General features: G+C 44.4%; 1 protein-coding gene and 1 long non-coding RNA gene across 2 annotated transcripts; one reads left to right on the forward strand and one right to left on the reverse strand.

Annotated features, from left to right (window-relative positions):
• The first annotated feature begins 8,545 nt into the window (after positions 1 to 8,545).
• LOC118948163 (uncharacterized) lies at positions 8,546 to 9,479 on the forward strand. The gene is made up of 2 exons (XR_016485596.1): positions 8,546 to 8,618; positions 8,665 to 9,479. It is a non-coding gene; the product is annotated as an uncharacterized LOC118948163 (long non-coding RNA).
• Positions 9,480 to 11,651: 2,172 nt separating this feature from the next.
• Positions 11,652 to 21,287, reverse strand: LOC110517972 (uncharacterized). The gene is made up of 3 exons (XM_021595775.3): positions 21,100 to 21,287; positions 13,952 to 14,111; positions 11,652 to 13,858 (listed from the first exon to the last, which is right to left on the reverse strand). Exons 1-3 carry the CDS (start codon positions 21,106 to 21,108, stop codon positions 11,787 to 11,789), a joined length of 2,241 nt encoding a protein of 746 aa, XP_021451450.3. The 5' UTR covers positions 21,109 to 21,287; the 3' UTR covers positions 11,652 to 11,786.
• Positions 21,288 to 21,563: the final 276 nt, after the last annotated feature.

The raw sequence follows: 21,563 nt of genomic DNA on the forward strand, positions 1-21,563 counted from the left end.
TTGCCTCTTACCAGGCCGTCATTATAAACAACAATTTGTTCTTATTTGACCTGCCTTGTACATACATTTTTTTAAATTAAAGTAACAGCTAATACTCTCTCCTCTACGCAGATTCTGTCCGTACAACCAGGGTTATAAAATGCATAGCAATATTTTTTGCCGCATCACAATTCTCAAAACTGATCGAAACAAGACAGGCTGGAAGAAAAAAAAATCGTCTGGATAATAATGGTTGAGATGATTAGGCTTCTTCTAGCTATCCTAGTTTAGCCTGGTCGGGATAATCCTACATCCTCTTTGCTCAAGCCGAAACAATAGCTTTAGTAATTCTCTTCTATTTTCCCATCTATTATGTTCAGTTGGCCCTCGATTCCGTTGACAGCGGCAATATGGAAACACTGTGGCTTGTTCGTGTCTGCTTCCTGGTCACATGACCACCATGCATGGAGAGAGAGCGAGCGCAGATCAACATATTTCCTGCTGGACGAAGCCTCAGGCATCTTCTTTAAAAATATATATATATGTTTTTACTCTATAACCCAATGCAATTACTTTCTGTCCTTAGCCATAGGGTTCCACAAAAACAGGAAGTTACCTTTCACAGTATACAGGTGAGTTAGGTGGAAGCCGCTCCTATTCCTCAGAATAATCAGTTATAAACAGTTATAACTTCTGTTAGTGTTCAAATACTGGAGAGTTGAGACCAAATCACGGACGCTGGACAGAGTGGATTTCAGTTGTAACAAAAGACAGTTTTAATGAGTCAGAGATATCTTGTCCCGCAGTTTTACGTGCACGGACCTAGTTCACATAACTCGGCAAGGAGCCAGGTGAAAAAGAGGCCTATACAATGGTTACACACATTTTTATACATAGAATAAAGTAGGTGGAGTCTTGTCGTTTCGGTCTTCTTGACTGGTCGGAGGGTTGGAGGCGGGCCTTGCTCTAGCCAGAGCGGGCCCCATTGGTGCACAGCAAAAGTTCTTTGCTCTTGGGACCGGCCAGTTAGAGGGAGATGAGATGTGTGTTTATATAAGGAAGAGGGGGTCAGTCTTCTGGCTGGGTGTATGTGTTCTTACGACGGAATGTCTTTGTTTATATGAGCTATGTGTATGAATATTTATATAACAAATCCCCCTCTTCACGTCTATTAGACGTGAAAACTATAGCAGAAAGGTGGCGGTTGCAATCGTGGGTATACATAAGGTGGTGCTCCTAACCTTGTCTGATTTGCATGGTGGGTCTGTAGGTGTAGTGCTACGTTTGGGACGGGAGTGATTGGAGGGAGTGATATCAGGAAAGGAGTTAGGGACATGTGTAGGGGTTGGTGTATGTGATGTGGCAGGGTGAAATAGTTGTTCAATTAACCATGTGAAAGTCCTAGGGTTACTCCAAATATCAGTATGAATATCACAAATAAGGGACCAGATATCCCCAGCCTCACCCAGAGAGGGAGAAATTTCCCTCTAACTGGGCGAGGTTCCCTTCTCAGGGGAGGCGGAGTTTGATGCCGCATCACCTGAGGAAGGAGTGTCTTCATTTGGAATCGAATTTAGGCCGCTCAAATCAGCTCTGACTTCAGTCAGTGTTCTAGAAGGAATTGGGGCTGGGGTGCAATGTGTAAGGCGGTGTCAAGGTGTGCCTGATTTACCTTTGACCTGGACTGAGTGTGAAGTAACCTCCTTCACTTCGTACGGTCCAGTCCACCTGGGTTCCAGCCACTTTCTCTTGTGGACTGTAACCCTCACCCCGTCACCAACCTTTACCTTCAGTAGTGTCGTGTCCCCCGGCAGCTCCCCCTCCTGGACCTTGTGAACCTGGGTAGAGAGTGCTGCAGAGAGAACCGTCAGTTTTTTCACATAATTAGACATTACAATTTGTTGTACATCAAGGGCGGGCATATGACCTCCCTCCCTTGGTGGACCATGCATGACTCTACCAGTCATTATCCCATGAGGCACATACTTTAGCTATCTTAGCTTTTGCTTTTGGTTTGACGTTCCACCAGATTTTGGGATTGGGGCCTGTACACAGATCCAAATCTGTGGGTTATGCCAAATCTTTCTTCCACCTGTCTCAGGTGTTTGTTAAATGTGAGCCATTTGTCAAATTTGATTTGTCTTGGGATGCCATACCTGGGTATTAGTTTGGTTTGTAGCCACTTAAAAGACTGACCTAGCATCCTCCCCTTTTGTTAGTATTGCCTCTACCCATTTGGAGAACCTATCTACTATGACTAGGAGATAGAGTTTGCCTTTAGATAAATTTTTGGGGCCCATGTCGGTGTAGTCTATCCTAATATCCTGAAAACATGCATTAGGTATTACGTATGAGCCCATTGGTGTTTGATATGGTTTCTTTGGGTTGTGTCTGTCACAACCATTGCATTCGTCACAAAATAAATAATCGTCATAAAATAAGTCAGTCATATTTTTTATGTGAGGGTGCCACCAGATTTGCAGGGCTTTTTGGAGGGTCTTTAGTTTGCCTTCGTGTGTGGGGCCATGTGTTTCTCATAAAAGTTCTGGGTCCATCAGTGTGGCCTGCTTCATGGGCATGGGCTGAGTCTGTATAGATATTCAGTCTTTCCTTTTCCTCTGATGAGGACCTGCGTCAATCCGATGATTTCAGCTAATTTGGCCGATGCTGGTTGAGGGATGATGGCTGATTGAAGGGTGACATCACGAGGTGAGCTGTTTTTTCAATAGCTTTTGCTACTGCAGCAACGTATCTGGAGCATGTTGACTGTCCTACCTCAATGTGGTCAAGTTTGAAGAGTAGTACATCAAGACCCTTCTCTCCCCCTCTTGTTTCTGGAATAGGACGGATGAGGTGAATCCTTCCCTTTCAGAAACATCCAAATGGAACTTGTTCTTGTAGTCAGGTGCAGTCAGAGCTGCTGCCGCTGATAGATCTGTTTTCAGGAATGCTATGGCTGTTGATGCTTCAGCCGTCCAGGCCAGGGGTGCATGGAGGTTCCTTGATCGTAGGATGACCGGTGCTGCCACCCCCTCTGGGCCACACCCAATGGTACAACACCTGATAGGTGGGGTCAGGTGCATCATGTCTTCGTCCCAGTCTGCAGTGTAGAGGCAGTCATCAGTTTCTGTTGCATTGAGTGTGCAATGGATCTCAGCTTGGGGAGTCTTATATGGGTGCAGAGTGTAGATTTGAGCTTTCAGTTGGTTGAACTTAAACTGGATGTGAGGGGTGGCAGGCCCTGTGGGTAGGCATTTTAGCCAGTACACTTCTTGGGCTTCAGACAGTGTGGTCATCGGCAGGAGTGGCATCCTCATCATTCTTACTGGGTGATCAGGTGTTGAAGTGGGAGGGTTGGTTGTAATCTTGCTGCTCCTGCTGCATGTGGCTAGATTCTGGGTGGTTGTATGCTGGCTGTTGCTGATGCATGGGTGTGGGTCCTGGTTGCTGATGTTGCAGAGGTGGGTTTCCCCCACTTCCTCTTGCTCTCCATTGCTGTTGCTGCGGGGAGAGTGGTTTCATGCAATCTCTGGCAAAATGACCGGTAATTCCGCAGTTAAAACACTGGTAATTTCCCCCTCTGTGTTGTCCAGTGTAGGGACCCCGTCGAGCCCATACTGGGTGTTGTTGTTGCAGGATATACTGCTGTGGGTGAGGGTATTGGGGTGGTGGGGCTGCCTGCTGTTGGATCATCTGAGAGACAGTCTGTGCCACGATTTGGGAGATGTCTGTTTTGGTTCCCGGCTCCTTCGTTTCTTCCGCCACCATCTGTTTCTTAGGTTTTTCTCCTTGTTGTGCTTCCTTCAATTGGAGTTTCAGGAGTTGTACCTGGAGGGACTGCACCTGGCTCTCAGCACCCCCTCTTTCCTTGTTGTGCTGGGTCACATGGTGGTGCACATGCGTATTGAATTGGGTCAGAGGAAGTGCAATCAACCCTACCGTTCCTCTGAGTTTGGTTTTAACATCTCCAGGACACCCGTTGACCACCATTTCCTTCCACATGCTGAGTGTGGTATCAGTGTGATCGAATGGTTCTTCGTGGACCGATCTCCATGTGGTCTTAGCCCTGTCCAGGTATGCTGCAGGTTGCTCACCTGGGTTGATTGTAAAGGAGGATAAGGTGGCATGGTTTCTTTCTGTAGGGTATGTTCTCCGTAGAACTTCCCATAATCTGGTACGGAAGTGGTCTATGGGCAGTGTTGGGGCCCGCCATCCAAGGTCAGCTGCTGTCATGAGGGCCTCCATGGTTCCGTGGTCGGTGGCTCTTGCTAGAAGTGCTTTCATGTCTCCTAGGCAGAGTTGCAGGCCTGACGTAAGTGTCTGCAGTTGAAGTAGCCACGCTGAAGCTCCTCCATGTAGGCTAGGCATCTGTCCCATCAGTGTTGTTAAATCAGTCATTTTCCAGGGCTGGTACTCCACAGTGTGTGCATCACCTGGTGTCGGTCGCAGGGGGTACTGTCCTGCCATCTCCTGCTCTCGCTCTCTTCTATCAGCAATTCTGGAGGACCGACGGAGTGTTTCGGACCCCATTGATTCGGTAACTTTGGTTACTGTTCCTCTCCTTATGCCTTCCACACGGTAGGCTCCCTCTCTGTTGTTATCTTGGTTAGCTATTAGCTCCCTGAGTTCCTTAGCTCGAGCTATTGATGATTTCAGCAGCTCCTGCATCTTAGTCACGTTTGGAGCTCCCATCGGAGCTGGGGTGAGCACCATGTCAATTTCTTCTTCGTTTTCGATATCCATGTTCTGATGACAGTCCTCCCTATCCGTCTGATAGAAGTGGTTTGAATCTAATCTTGTTTGTAAGTGTCCTCTGGTTTCAGAGGTGAGAGAGTTCACAGAGGAGCATTGCGGCCTCCGTTCCTGGGGGAGGTCTCCTGCTCCTGGAATCCCAGTTTCGAACTGTTCACATACCATATGGCCAGCCGTTATCCCCAGGGTAATTTCCCCTTTTAACTCCCCTTGGTCTATTCTCAGAACTGGAGCCTGTATTGTGGGAGGTGCCCTGGGTAGGAATGGGTTGTGTGACGGGCTCCGGTGATTTTGTCCCTTTGAGTATGGCTGGGGCTGAACTGCCTCCATTGTCAATTGTGGATATAGTGAGGGAGAAACGGCCACAGGGGGAGCCGTGGGCAAGTTCTCAGGCGGAGCTTTAACATCCCCCGACGCCACAATAGCCACGCCCATCATGTCTGGTGTGTTTTTGGGCAGCACCCTCCTACTCTCCTGTATGGCCCATGTACCTATCTTGAGCTCCCCCTCTGCTCTCTCTCTCTCTCTTGTACCTACTTTTTTGAACCTGTGTATGTTGTTTCTCTCCGCCTCACTCGCTTTTGCATGCTCTACTGCGTCCTCTAATTCTGTCTGCATATCTTGGAGTTTCCCCCCTGTAGGTGGTCCTCCGCTAAAATAACCTGCTTGTGTCCATCTTATCCGTAATCCTTTCCACACTTTCTCCACTTTCCCATACTGTTTTTTACCTCCCGCTCTATCAATCATACTCTGATCTAAATATTCATTGAATTTTAGTTTGGGCGTGGTAGCTGCAGACATTTTATCTAGTTCGTCTGATAATGTGTATACTGCGTTATTTAGGTATAGTCAATCCTTACTATGTGGTGTTTATTTCTATCGTTGTATGCGTAGCCTGTCCCTGGTCGAGACAAAGGGGGTTATCAGTATGTGACGCCCGCCACGTGTGTATTTCACCGGTATTTTATTTGAATTTGTTCAGCGATTCGTTTAGGTATTTTCTATAAATGATTATGCGATTTCCTTTTGGAACAATATATCAGTGAATATATGCGGTTCTATAACAATTTTCAGAGTAATTCTAGCTCTTTAGGAAATATAGATAGAATGTCTAGACAACCAAGAGTTGTTCAGTGAATTATTTAAATACTTTCTGTAAACAATTCAGTAAATTCCTTTATGAACTTATATCAGTAAATTCGAGCGATTCTATAGCAATTGTCAGAATAATTATATATCTTTAGGAAATATGGATAGAATAGAAAAACCCAAAAATCAGTGTGTAGCTTTTAGCGTCTGTCAAACAAAGTCTGTACTAAGCTCGGCGGCTTATTTAAATACTTTCTAGAAACAATTCAGTAAGTTCCTTTATGAACTTATATCAGTAAATTCCAGCGATTCTATAGCAATTGTCAGAATAATTTTAAACTTTAGGCAATATCAACAGGAATGAAAAAAAAACGAAAATCAGTATTCCATTCGATACTAAGGTGGCTTTGTCTACCAGCACGTGTGCATAATAGCCCAGTTACGTATCCCAACCTACTCCGCGACAAACGTTTCTTTCAATTTAATTTCCCCCATCTCCAAATCATGGAATGTCAACTCTGGTTCATCTTATGTTTATTGTTTGATGTGCAATAGCCACATCATTCCCGATCTCTGTCTAGTGGAAGGCCAAACTTACATATCCTGTATCTACTCGACTACACCTCTTACAAAACCTATTAAATAATACACAGCTTTTTTAATAGGGCATTTTTCATGCAGATTCATTCAATCCAACCACACCTCCACAAGACCTATTCGATGTTATATGTATCAACAGGAGATTTTACTTGCAGATCCGGTTCATCTATCATTAAACTATAACCACACCTCCACAAGACCTTACTTGCAGATTCGGTTCATCTATAACCACACCTCCACAAGACCTTACTTGCAGATTCGGTTCATCTATAACCACACCTCCACAAGACCTTACTTGCAGATTCGGTTCATCTATAACCACACCTCCACAAGACCTTACTTGCAGATTCGGTTCATCTATAACCACACCTCCACAAGACCTTACTTGCAGATTCGGTTCATCTATAATTCATTCATTCGTATGAAATTCTCATTGAATTTCCAACATCCATAATTGTGTCCATTACGTGTTAAAACACAGCCACTATTTAACGTCACCTCTATACACAACCCAATACATATATAATTAGGACAGTTTTCTATGCAGATTTCAGAACAAATAGGGTCCCTGGAGGAATTTAACACATTGGTCAATCACAATTCACACATTCCTATTAAAATAACTGAGTATAGGCCCATTAATAAGAATATATATATATATATATTTTTTTACAAAACAAGATATCTTTAATCAATGTCTTAGGTTCTTATGTAAAAAATTTGGGCACCGATTCATACTCACGCCCAGTACTTTCTGATCAAAATTTGGTTTAGACTATAATACAATATGCAGATTTCGATATAACGGGCTCTGCTCACCTTTATATAGAGCGCTCCGATCAGATTTCCTGAGGCAAGATGAATGGCTGGGGAAGTCACTCTTCCGTCTGATTTTTTAGCCGTGATCAGTCTCGTCCTCTCACACTAACTTATAATAGATCGAATTCAAGAACAACCAACCTCTGCTACCAATTCTGTTAGTGTTCAAATACTGGAGAGTTGAGACCAAATCACGGACGCTGGACAGAGTGGATTTCAGTTGTAACAAAAGACAGTTTTAATGAGTCAGAGATATCTTGTCCCGCAGTTTTACGTGCACGGACCTAGTTCACATAACTCGGCAAGGAGCCAGGTGAAAAAGAGGCCTATACAATGGTTACACACATTTTTATACATAGAATAAAGTAGGTGGAGTCTTGTCGTTTCGGTCTTCTTGACTGGTCGGAGGGTTGGAGGCGGGCCTTGCTCTAGCCAGAGCGGGCCCCATTGGTGCACAGCAAAAGTTCTTTGCTCTTGGGACCGGCCAGTTAGAGGGAGATGAGATGTGTGTTTATATAAGGAAGAGGGGGTCAGTCTTCTGGCTGGGTGTATGTGTTCTTACGACGGAATGTCTTTGTTTATATGAGCTATGTGTATGAATATTTATATAACACTTCCGCTGACACGTCACTGCTCAGACTGGTAGTTTGTGTATCAACAGAGGCCTCGGACTTGATCAGGTGTTCATCTGTCTGAAGCTACTGAAGTGACTACTTCCTGTGATCAGGTGTTCATCTGTCTGAAGCTACTGCTGTGACTACTTTCTGTGATCAGGTGTTCATCTGTCTGAAGCTACTGAAGTGACTACTTCCTGTGGACACAGCCACTGTATAAAGGGCTGCTTGAAGGTTTCCTAGCGATCACCAGAGTTTCTGTCTGCTGTGTTAGATGGATGGACATGAAGGCCATGATACAGTCTCAAGTGTTTTTTAAATGTTTATGGTAACTGGAAGTGTTAGAAAAATCAGCCAATGGCCAGAAATGTCAAACTACACAAACAAACAATCTAAGATGACAGAAAAGTGAACAATCAAATATGATCACTTGTCTTAAAGGGATAGTTTTATGGTTTTAGCTTTTCATCCAAACCAAGTTTTACTAAGCTGGTTGTTTAGCAGCATCTCATCTCCTGGCTCTAAGCTTTATTTACTAAACTGGTTGTTTAGCAACATCTCATCTCCTGGCTCTTTGTTGCAATATAGTGGAGATGGAACCAGTTAGAGATGCATTTACAATGAGGAGCGAGAAGGGCAGACCTCTTGTCCCATACTTTAAAACATTCAATTAACCTTCTTCACACACATGGTTATATCAACGCTTTATTAAATTAGGCTGTCTCATAAACATGGTTATATCAACGCTTTATTGTGATTGGTTAGGCTGTCTCAAACATGGTTATATCAATGCTTTATTGTGATTGGTTAGGCTGTCTCATTGTTGCGAGAATTATGTTCTCAATGTTCATAAACCACTTTAATTAAACTACTCAGTCTGCAACCCAGAATTTGTAAGATTCTGGTTAAATGAAACAGACGGAGGCCCAGCTATGATAGTCAAAATGTTTATTCACGAGAGCGCTAGTCCGTTGCACAAAACCATTCATATTATACGGGCTACTTACGCACTTACATTCACACACAGACAGTAGGTATAATACGCACATACTGTATCCCCACCCAGCCGACAAAGATTAGGGAGACCGTGGGAAGCACCCCGTGTCCTCCCTCAAGATTAGGGAGTCCGTAGGAAGCACCCTGTGTCCTCCCTCAAGATTAGGGAGACCGTGGGAAGCACTCCTTGTCCTCCCTCAAGATTAGGGAGACCATGGGAAGCACCCCGTGTCCTCCCTCAAGATTAGGGAGACTGTGGGAAGCACTCCCTGTCCTCCCTCAAGATTAGGAGGGACTTGAGAAGCACTCCCCGCCCTCCCAAATCTCTCAGAGGCCCCTAGCAAGGTTGGCACCGAATTTTGCTCAGACAGTCTGTGTTTTAAGATACTATAAAGATATATTGTACAGATATATTGTTTTACTCTAATTCTGACTAAAACTACACACATCATTAATTATGCTTTTACTGACAAACTACACACATCATTAATAATAATTTTATGATTCTAATCAATTTCATACAATTACATGGTTTCAGGGTGGAATATTCTAATCATTAATTTAAACATATATAAATTCCATTAACACTCATACACATGGCTATATCAAAGACTGTCTCACTGACAGGTAAAATATGAACTGCAGTTTACAGACAAGAGAAGGACAGAAGAAGAGAACATATATTCTGATGGCAGCCAAGTTGGAGGGTGGACAGGGTTAATAATGGTGAGTTGGAGGGTGGACAGGGTTAATAATGGTGAGATGGAGGGTGGACAGGGTTAATAATGGTGAGATGGAGGGTGGACACGGTTTATAATGGTGAGATGGAGGGTGGACAGGGTTAATAATGGTGAGATGGATGGTGGACAGGGTTAATAATGGTGAGATGGATGGTGGACAGGGTTAATAATGGTGAGTTGGATGGTGGACAGGGTTAATAATGGTGAGTTGGATGGTGGACAGGGTTAATAATGGTGAGATGGAGGGTGGACAGGGTTAATAATGGTGAGATGGAGGGTGGACAGGGTTAATAATGGTGAGATGGAGGGTGGACAGGGTTAATAATGGTGAGATGGAGGGTGGACAGGGTTAATAATGGTGAGATGGATGGTGGACAGGGTTCATAATGGTGAGTTGGAGGGTAGACAGGGTTAATAATGGTGAGTTGGAGGGTAGACAGGGTTGACCATGGTGATGGTGAGTTGGATGGTAGACAGGATTGACCATGGTGATGGTGAGTTGGATGGTGGACAGGGTTGATCATGGTGAGTTGGATGGTGGACAGGGTTGACCATGGTGAGTTGGATGGTGGACAGGGTTGACCATGGTGAGTTGGATGGTGGACAGGGTTGACCATGGTGAGTTGGATGGTGGACAGGGTTGACCATGGTGAGTTGGATGGTGGACAGGGTTGATCATGGTGATGGTGAGTTGGATGGTATGCAGGGTTGACCATGGTGATGGTGAGTTGGATGGTGGACAGGGTTGACCATGGTGATGGTGAATTGGATGGTAGACAGGGTTGACCATGGTGATGGTGAGTTGGATGGTAGACAGGGTTGACCATGGTGAGTTGGAGGGTAGACAGGGTTGATCGTGGTGAGTTGGAGGGTAGACAGGGTTGACCACGGTGATGTTGAGTTGGATGGTGGACAGGGTTGACAATGGTGATGGTGAGTTGGATGGTAGACAGGGTTGACCATGGTGATGGTGAGTTGGATGGTAGACAGGGTTGACCATGGTGAGTTGGAGGGTAGACAGGGTTGATCGTGGTGAGTTGGAGGGTAGACAGGGTTGACCACGGTGATGTTGAGTTGGATAGTGGACAGGGTTGACAATGGTGAGTTGGATGGGGGACAGGGTTGATCATGGTGAGTTGGAGGGTAGACAGGGTTGACCATGGTGAGTTGGATGGGGGACAGAGTTGACCATGGTGAGTTGGATGGTGGACAGGGTTGACCATGGTGAGTTGGATGGGGGACAGGGTTGACCATGGTGAGTTGGATGGTAGACAGGGTTGATCATGGTGATGGTGAGTTGGATGGTGGACAGGGTTGACCATGGTGATGGTGAGTTGGATGGTGGACAGGGTTGACAATGGTGATGGTGAGTTGGATGGTGGACAGGGTTGACCATGGTGATGGTGAGTTGGATGGTGGACAGGGTTGACAATGGTGAGTTGGATGGTAGACAGGGTTGACCATGGTGAGTTGGATGGTGGACAGGGTTGATCATGGTGAGTTGGATGGTGGACAGGGTTGATCATGATGAGTTGGATGGTGGACAGGGTTGATCGTGGTGAGTTGGATGGTGGACAGGGTTGACCATGGTGATGGTGAGTTGGATGGTGGACAGGGTTGATCATGGTGAGTTGGATGGTGGACAGGGTTTGATCATGGTGAGTTGGATGGTGGACAGGGTTGAACATTTTCAAAACGGACCCTTGCCTTATCCCTAAGGACAGACTTGCCTGAAACTTGCAGAGAGAGGGGGAGGAGCTGCCTCCCTGCTTTCTCTGAGCTGACCAATCCACTGTTAACATGTCATGAATCATTTTAATGACCGGTATACGCCCACACCATTCAAACACAGACTTTTTCACTCATATTGGGGCGGCAGAGTAGCCTAGTGGTTAGAGTGTTGGACTAGTAGCCGGAAGGTTGCAAGTTCAAACCCCTGAGCTGACAAGGTACAAATCTGTCATTCTACCCCTGAACAGACAGTTAACCCACTGTTCCTAGGCCGTCATTGAAAATAAGAATTTGTTCTTAACTGACTTGCCTAGTTAAAAAATATTGTAATTAAATGGACAGTTATTTAAAGTTCCCTTGTTACACCAAGCATGGCCACATTAAGAAAGCTCACCCTGCACGGCTTCTCTCCGACAGTCTACCATTCACTGGTTTCAGCTATAATGAAATGAAATAAATGGAAAGGTTACCCACCAGTGTGGTGTTTCCTCTTGTGTCCAGCCAGGGTTCCTGACTGACTGAACCTCTTCCCACACTGATCACAGCCAAAAGGCTTCTCTCCAGTGTGTGTTCTCTTGTGTCCAGCCAGGCTTCCTGACTGAGCGAACCTCTTCCCACACTGATCACAGCCAAAAGGCTTCTCTCCAGTGTGTGTTCTCTTGTGTCCAGCCAGGCTTCCTGACTGAGCGAACCTCTTCCCACACTGATCACAGCCAAAAGGCTTCTCTCCAGTGTGTGTTCGCAGGTGCACTTTTAAATCCCCTGAAGAAGTACAACTCAGCCCACAGTCTGAGCAGTGGTAAGGCTTTTCGCCAGTGTGTATTCGCTGGTGTAAAACTAACTCCCCAGACTGATTAAATCTTTTCCCACAGTCAGAGCAGTGGAATGGTTTTTCTCCTGTGTGTGTTCTCCGGTGTATTTTAAGTCCACCTGAAGTGGTTAAGCCCATTCCGCAGTCAGAGCAGTGGTAAGGCTTCTCTCCTGTGTGTGTTTTCCGGTGTGACTTTAAACTGCCTGACCCAGCAAAGCTTTTCCCACAGTCGGCACAATGGTAAGGCTTCTCTCCTGTGTGTGTTCTCTGGTGCACTTTTAAATGGTCTGACTTGCCAAAGCTTGTCCCACAGTCGGTACAATGGTAAGGCTTCTCTCCTGTGTGGGTTCGAAGGTGTGTAGCCAGACTTCCTGATGTAACAAAACTTTTGCCACATACATCACAGTTATAAGGCTTCTCTCCTGTGTGTACTCTCTGATGTACCTTAAGGTGACTTGAATTAATAAAGCTTATTCCACAGTCTGAGCAGTGGTATGGTTTCTCTCCAGTGTGTGTTCTCTGGTGTACAGTCAAGTGTGCTGCCTGAGTAAATCCCTTTCCACACTGATCACAGCTAAAAGGCTTCTCACCTGTGTGTGTTCGCTGGTGCACTGTCAGTCCGTCTAATCTAGCAAAACTTTTACTACAGCTGAAGCAGTAGTAAGGTTTCACACCTGTGTGTGTTCGCTGGTGCAGCTCTAAACCCCTTGATGTTGAAAAGTTACTTCCACAATCTGAACAGTGGTGAAGCTTCTGGCCCAGGTGTCTGCGCTGGTGTGTTTTCAGGTTGCTTGCCTGAGTAAAACTCTTCCCACAGTCCAAACAGTGGTAAGGTTTCTCTCCAGTGTGTATTCTATGGTGTTGTATCAGGTCATTTGAGCTAGTAAATCTCTTCCCACATTGATCACAGCTGTAAGGTTTTTCTCCTGTGTGTATGCGCTGGTGCTTTATCAGATTTCTTGAATGAGCAAAACTCTTCCCACAGTCAGAGCAGTGGTAAGGCTTCTCTCCGGTGTGCGTTCTCTGGTGCACTTTATTACCATGTGATGTTGAAAAGCTCTTCTCACAGACAGAGCAGTGGTAAGGCTTCTCTTGTGTGTGTGTCCGCAGATGAATTTTCAGGTTGCCTAATTGAAGAAAACTCTTCCCACAGTCAGAGCAGTGGTAAGGCTTCTCTCCGGTGTGCGTTCTCTGGTGCGCCTTATTACCCTGTGATGTTGAAAAGCTCTTCTCACAGACAGAGCAGTGGTAAGGCTTCTCTTGTGTGTGTGTCCGCAGATGAATTTTCATGTTGCCTAATTGAACAAAACTCTTCCCACAGTCTGTGCAGTGAAACGGTTTTGCTCCTGTGTGTATTCGTTGGTGAATTGTCAGGGCTCCTGACTTCGTGAATCTCCTCCCACATTGATCACAGCTAAAAGGTTTCTCTCCTGTGTGGGTCAGCTGGTGTTTTGTTAAGTTTCCTAGTTGCAAAATACTTATCCTGCAGTCTGAAGAGCTATAAGGTTTCTCTCCAGTATGAATTCTCTGGTGTGTTTTAAGTTTTGCCGACGAGGTGAAACTCTTTCCACAGTCAGAGCAGCGGTGAGGTTTCTTCCCTGCCACTCTCTGCTGGTGTTTGAGGTGTTCTGATCTGGAGAGACTGTTCTCTGCCTCATCAGCATCATGTTCGTTAGCCTCCCCAGATATGACTCTTCTACTGAGAGAGCGACGGTTACGGCTGTCCCCTGTGAAACAACGACAGACCCGTTATATTGAATGGTAATTAAGAACATCTAGGGAGTGTCCCAAAATAAATGTATGTAAGAACATAAACCCACTCAGCCCCGTTGTTTTCCTGCAGTCCACCAACAGCACAGACAACCTCTTCATACCCTGCAGTAAGGCGCTACCGGGAGAGGCACAACCTGGGGCCCCCGGGAGGGTGAAGGGTGAGGAGGGTCGGAGGGGGAGGGAGGAGGGGGGTGGGATAGGTGTTTCCTGTAAATCCAAAAAAAGAGGGTAGTGAAGTTCTCATGTTAGAACACTGAAGGGTAAAACACAATGATGATCTAATCTTAGATCTGATCTCATGTTAGAACACTGAAGGGTAAAACACAATGATGATCTGATCTCATGTTAGAACACTGAAGGGTAAAACACAATGATGATCTAATCTGAGACCTGACTGATCTTCGCTCAGTCTAGATTGTATTGGTATACGCCATAATATTAATACAATAATACATTTATTGCATAAATACTTTCCTAATATAAGTGCTTTCATAATACTTGATTAGTACAAACACATCTTATTACAGATACATGGCTTTTGGTGCCTAGATTAAAAAGGTACACATTTTCGTTTTACGTTGTTTTTACATGTCTAGGTGATCAACTCCATGTTGACCCAGCTCTGTACACTCCCATGGATTCTGCTTACGTTCTGTTTTACATGTCTAGGTGGTTAACTCTGTGTTGATCCAGTTCATTCACCAGAGCTCAGCCTTTATTCTGCTTATACAGGTCTATTCATTAACCCGATGTCGATTCTGCTCACTACTTCTGGGAGAACAGAGCCTAGATACTGGAAAATCCCCATAGTACTGGAAATTCTCCAACACTGTCCCCCCTAGGTCAGGGATACCAGAGACCCCAGACCTCGTGTTGTTACCCCCTAGGTCAGGGATACCAGAGACCCCAGACCTCGTGTTGTTCCCCCCTAGGTCAGGGATACCAGAGACCAATTATAATATGCTACAGTAGGCGTCTGCAACATGTACCAAAATAAAATAGATTTTAAGATCTAGGATCAGCGTAAGATCTCCCAATCCTAACTATTAGGGTGTTTATTATATAACGGGGGGTGAAGCCTCCCTCAACTACAGGTCTAGGATCAGCGTGCGCGCTCCCAATCCTAACTATTAGTGTGTTTATTATATAACGGGGGTGAAGCCTCCCTTCAACTACAGGTCTAGGATCAGCGTGTGCTCTCCCAATCCTAACTATTAGTGTGTTTATTATATAACGGGGGTGAAGCCTCCCTTAACTACAGGTCTAGGATCAGCGTGCGCTCTCCCAATCCTAACTAGTTAAGGGAGGCTTCACCCCGTTATATAAAAACACCCTAATAGTTAAGGTTAGGATTGGGAGAGCGCACGCTGATCCTAGACCTGTAAGGCTAGTTATGGGAGGCTTCACCCCGTTATATAAAAACATCCTAATAGTTAAGGTTAGGATTGGGAGAGCGCACGCTGATCCTAGACCTGTAAGGCTAGTTAAGGGAGGCTTCACCCCGTTATATAAAAACACCCTAATAGTTAAGGTAAGGATTGGGAGAGCGCACGCTGATCCTAGACCTGTAAGGCTAGTTAAGGGAGGCTTCACCCCCGTTATATAATAAACACACTAATAGTTAGGATTGGAGAGAGCGCACGCTGATCCTAGACCTGTAGTTAAGGGAGGCTTCACCCCCGTTATATAATAAACACACTAATAGTTAGGATTGGAGAGAGCGCACGCTGATCCTAGACCTGTAGTTAAGGGAGGCTTCACCCCCGTTATATAATAAACACACTAATAGTTAGGATTGGGAGAGCACACGCTGATCCTAGACCTGTAAGGCTAGTTAAGGGAGGCTTCACCCTCGTTATATAATAAACACACTAATAGTTAGGATTGGAGAGAGCGCACGCTGATCCTAGACCTGTAGTTAAGGGAGGCTTCACCCCCGTTATATAATAAACACACTAATAGTTAGGATTGGAGAGAGCGCACGCTGATCCTAGACCTGTAGTTAAGGGAGGCTTCACCCCCGTTATATAATAAACTCACCTGATTCATTGTAGAAACGTTTGTTTTGTTTATGGTCGATTGCAGAGTTCAGGAGAAGTTAACCAGATAATTGTTTATGTCTAGTCTACTGATCTTGTAGATTAGGGAGGTAGAAGACCGAGACGTTACATTCCAACACGTTACTCTCTGCCTAACACCATGCCCAGACCGGACGCGCGTGCAAATGTATTTTGTCCCCAACACACTAAAAAGCGATCACGACATGCAGGTTGAAATATCAAAACAAACTCTGAACCAATTATAATAATTTGGGCGACAGGTTCGAAAAGCATTAAGCATTAAACATTTCTGACAATTTAAATGAGCTAGCTTGCAGATGCTAGCTATTTTGTCCTGGGATATACATTTCGAGCTGTTATTTTACCTGAAACGCACAATGGCAACGCTGACGTTCATTGGCACGTGCGAGCAGTGTGGGTGCAATAATTGAATAACATGCACGTTGTACATTTATTTTGCAACGCTCGCGTCAGTATGGTCAGCGTGTAAAGTCACAAGAGAAAATGGAGAATTAGAGACGGACTCCACTTTCACTGCCGTTCGATTGAAAAAGAGGACTTCGGCCAACATACTAATAACAGTCCAGCCGTAGGCTTCTGCTCATAGCTCATTTTCAAAAGTTCCACGTCCGATAGCCTTTTAACATGCCTCCTTTGTTCCCATCACGTTGTCTAGTATTCTATTCTGCACGGAGCGTCACGTGAAAGAGGGGCATATTATTCAGAGCTGTTGTTTTGCGGCCCTGGAAGGCCCTGATAAAGACAGTTAACAGACCCGTAAGTCCACTCCCACAGCAACAGGAATGTTGTGTTGTAGCAAATGTGTTTCACGAAATACATGCACCAGATGTTACCAGGCAGTATAACATGACGGCGCCAAAATCTTACCAATCCATGCATTAATCCACTAACTATGACTGAGACATGTGCGTTTCATGCAGAGCATTTGGAAAGTATTCAGACCCCTTGACTTTTTCCACATTTTGTTACATTTACCGCCTTATTATTATAAAATGTATTAAATAGTTATTTTTCTCTCCTCGATCTACACACAACAACAAAGCAAAAACAATTTAGAATTTTTTGCAACTATATATATATATATATATATATATATATATATATATAACACACCCACACAGGCAAAAAAAGTATTTAGTCAGCCACCAATTGTGCAAGTTCTCCCACTTAAAAAGACGAGAGGCCTGTAAATTTCATCATAGGTACACTTCAACTATGACAGACAAAATTAGGGGAAAAAAATCCAGAAAATCACATTGTAGGATTTTTTATGAATTTATTTGCAAATGATGGTGGAAAATAAGTATTTCTTGGGGCCCAGAGAGGGGAGAGGTCAGGCTTGTCTTTCACATGTCCCTGGTGCTATGCAGAATATCAGAAAGGGAAGAGGACAGGAATGGAACATTGTCTTATGTGAATGTGTCTTTACCTATTCTGAAACCATGTGAAGGGATGGCGTGATTAATGGGGAACCAATTACTTTGTCTCTACAATGTCTGTGGGCAAGCCACTCCCTCATTTTTCTATTGGGGGGGAGGTGTATGGCAGTGTCTGGAACCATTGTATGTCCCCTCTGATGTTGCACTTATCTTGGGATATTGTATGACCTAAGAGGCTCACTCCCCTCAGTGAGCATGTCCAGGAGTGGGGTCAAGGGAGGTTTTACTTGAGATGGGAGTATCTAGAGTTGACAATTGATCTATGCCATTGGATGAGTTGGTGTTTTTGTACTATGAAGTACCAGGAATGAGATTAGAACCTCGTCTTAGAGACCAAACTGAACGATAATTTATAGCGAATGCTATCTGGCCATGGGATACTCCTCTCTCAAGTAAAAGTCTTTCTTTGTGAACAGTTCCTATTATCTGTGGTTTGTCATGTCGACTAGGGGGGTGGATCTTCGCTATAACAGATCTCAGTTGCCATTATGTTGACACTCAACAATTCATTAGAGATAGTGAATTGTTGAAAGTCAAATGCTATTGCAAAGCTTAATTATTATTAAAAAGGTGTAAGTTTAAGTATAACTCTGATTGGTGTGTGAAGTTAAGTCTATCTCTTCTTGGTTATACAGAAATTAATCTACCACACGTCTCCCCACCCAGGGAGGGGAGAAACGTTAGGCTTGCAGTATGTTACATAACAATGGGGAGAACCTGTTAGGCTTGCAGTAGGTTACGTAACAATGGGGAGAAACCGTTAGGCTTGCAGTAGGTTACGTAACAATGGGGAGAAACCGTTAGGCTTGCAGTAGGTTACGTAACAATGGGGAGAAACCGTTAGGCTTGCAGTAGGTTACGTAACAATGGGGAGAAACCGTTAGGCTTGCAGTAGGTTACGTAACAATGGGGAGAAACCGTTAGGCTTGCAGTAGGTTACGTAACAATGGGGAGAAACCGTTAGGCTTGCAGTAGGTTACGTAACAATGTGGCAAAATATGATAAGTAATGTAATGTGTTGGAGTAGACTTGGAAATAGCATTGACAGTGTTAGAGAAGAGGGGCATTTGTAAGGGGTATGGTAGATGGTATGACCAATGTAATGTGTTGGAGTAGACTTGTAAATAGCATTGACAGCGTTAGAGAAGAGGGGCATTTATAAGGGGTATGGTAGATGGACTGACCAAATGTGAGGTATAAAAGGCTATGTGCCTGTATGATTTTCAGAACGTTCTCTGAATAATGAAGCAACTGTTTGCAGAAACTCTGGGACTTCGTGGGAATTCTTCTATTAACCAGGCGATTACAACCTCTGGGGACGTTGGGAATTCTTCTATTAACCAGGCAATTACAACCTCTGGGGAATTGGGAATTCTTCTATTAACCAGGCGAATACAGCCTCTGGGGACGTTGGGAATTCTTCTATTAACCAGGCGATTACAACCTCTGGGGACGTTGGGAATTCTTCTATTAACCAGGCAATTACAACCTCTGGGGGATTGGGAATTCTTCTATTAACCAGGCGAATACAGCCTCTGGGGAATTGGTCAAAGCTATAGGGAGTTTTGAGTTAATATCATTGGAACTAGAAATTCAAAGTATATAGTGAGTTTTATAACAGAGTGTGTGTGTGTGGGGGGGGGGGGGGGCTTTGGCTTTGATAGGATATAACAGAGTGCTGTGGGGGGGGGGCTTTGATAGGATATAACAGAGTTACGTGGGGGGGAGCTTTGATAGGATATAACAGAGTGCTGTGGGGGGGGGGGGGGGCATTGATAGGATATAACAGAGTGCTGTGGGTGGGGGGGGGGCTTTGATAGGATATAACAGAGTGCTGTGGGGGGGGGCTTTGATAGGATATAACAGAGTGCTGTGGGTGGGGGTGGGCTTTGATAGGATATAACAGAGTGCTGTGGGGGGGGGGGGGGGCTTTGATAGGATATAACAGAGTGCTGTGGGGGGCTTTGATAGGATATAACAGAGTGCTGTGGGGGGCTTTGATAGGATATAACAGAGTGCTGTGGGGGGCTTTGATAGGATATAACAGAGTTATGTGCGGGGAGCTTTGATAGCTAGGCTAGTTAGCTGGCTAGGTTATCTAGCAGCTAACTTTAGCTGGCTGGCTTAGATAACTATATACCAGTAACATTGGTTTACTTTAATGTAGCTGTAAGCTTGGTGTTGATAGCTGCTGTCTGTCTCATGCAGTCACAGAACATTAGCAGGCTAGTTAGCAACATTGCAAGCTGATTTATAAAAAATACATTCACATTGTATTTGCTTGTAAACTGTCTGAAAAGGTTATTGAAAGCAGTAGTCATGAGTGCAAACGATTTGGTTTGAAGTTATTTCTGTTGGGGTTATAGTTAATAACATTATAGGGAATAGGTTAGTTTACCAGGTCCTCTATGTTAGTGTAACAGTATAACTTTAGACCGTCCCCTCGCCCATACCCGGGCGCGAACCAGGGACCCTCTGCACACATCAACAACAGTCACCCACGAAGCATCGTTACCCATCGCTCCACAAAAGCCGCGGGGTCCCACTACTTCAAGGTCTCAGAGCAAGTGACGTCACCGATTGAAACTAAGCTAGCCGTTTCACATCCGTTACACTAGTAAAAAAAAAAACGCTGCAAACCAGTTTTTCAGCATTACTTCCGCATTACGATCGGATTGATGTAATAACTAGAAAAATAGACACACGTGAGGAGTAACTTGGCATTGGGACTTGACGCATATTACTAATGAGAACCCACATGGTTACGTTTATGCTACCTACCCCTTTTAAACCCCCCCCCCCCCCCACCCCACTTGTCCCAGAGGTCAGGGATTTCCAAGACTATTTATAATATGCTACAGCAGATCCGATTTCATATTGGGGAAAACGAATTGATTGGAGTTGGAGTTAAACTAACAGACAACAATACTGCTACTTACATCTCTCTCTCACATGCACGGTACCTGTAGTTAAATAATTATACACTTTGTTAATTTCCTCTTTCTTCGAGTGCTGAATTTTCACCCACAGCGGCCAATCCACCATTCATTCTGATCTGAACTCCAACCCTCCGATGTCCACAGATATCTGTGGCCAACCGATGCATATCTGTATTCCCAGTCATGTAAAAATCTATAGATTAGGGCCTAATGAATTTATTTAAATTGACAGATTTCCTCAAATGAACTATAACTCGGTAAAAATATATTAAATTGTTGCATGTCGCGTTTGTATTTTTTGTTCTGTATACTTGGTTTTGTTCACCAGCTTCAAAAAAACAATATGGTTGGTTATTGAAAATATATTTCAGAGGTACAATGATTCTCTATACTGTGCGTGCTTCTTTTGTCATATAAACTGAAATTAGGTAAACTATTATATTTTTTTGCAACAAGGAAATGGCGGAGCGATTTATGCATATGGCCACCAACTTTCAGCATGTGACTTCACCGTGAAATGGTTGCTTACGAACCTTCCCAACGAGTTTAAAAATAACAAATACATTATTTTCACGTACAAAAACAGCACAAATGTCAATAGCATTTCGCTACACCCGCAGTAATAGTGCATGTTACCCATAGCATTTGTTTTGACCGTTAAACGGGTGCTGTGTAAAAGCAGGAAGTTGGCTACAAAGACCCCTTGTCTTAAATGTTTAAATGTATATAAACCTACCTTATTCATTGTAGATTCTTCCGTTATTGTCGATTACAGAGTTCAGGCGAAGTTAACCAGATGGGAATATTTATGTCTAGTCTACTGATATTGTAGATTAGGGAGGTAGAGGTATGAGACGTTATATTTCAACATGTGGCTCTCTGCCCAAAATCACAAGACAAAAGAGCCGAGGCTCCGCCTTCACTTCCGGTGTTGTGCAGAAAAGCCCCCCCCCTGCCAGAATTCTACGCACTCAATTCTTCATTGCTGCGACTTGCTTTTTTTTGCTCTTCACTCCGTTGTCAGTTCAGCCTCTATTTCACTGATCTTAGTAGCAGAAATAATTGTACATGTGTGTTCTTCAAGGCAGCTGTCAGTGATCACGTAAACTACGTTTCATTTTATTTTTTTATGGCGGTTTGATCGCGGGGGGGGGGGGGGGGGGGCAATAGTAAAGTCTGCAGTTTTCGGTTTGGCTATTT

This window comes from Oncorhynchus mykiss, chromosome 13 (genome assembly GCF_057628025.1).
Source record: "Oncorhynchus mykiss isolate SJ-2025 chromosome 13, ASM5762802v1, whole genome shotgun sequence".
In the NCBI taxonomy this organism is placed as follows: Eukaryota; Metazoa; Chordata; class Actinopteri; order Salmoniformes; family Salmonidae; genus Oncorhynchus; species Oncorhynchus mykiss.

Coding starts and splice junctions, on each gene's coding strand:
- LOC110517972 (XM_021595775.3), bottom strand. Junction 13,859..13,951: donor CAGGAAAACAACGGGGCTGA/GTGGGTTTATGT, acceptor GTTGTTTCACAG/GGGACAGCCGTAACCGTCGC.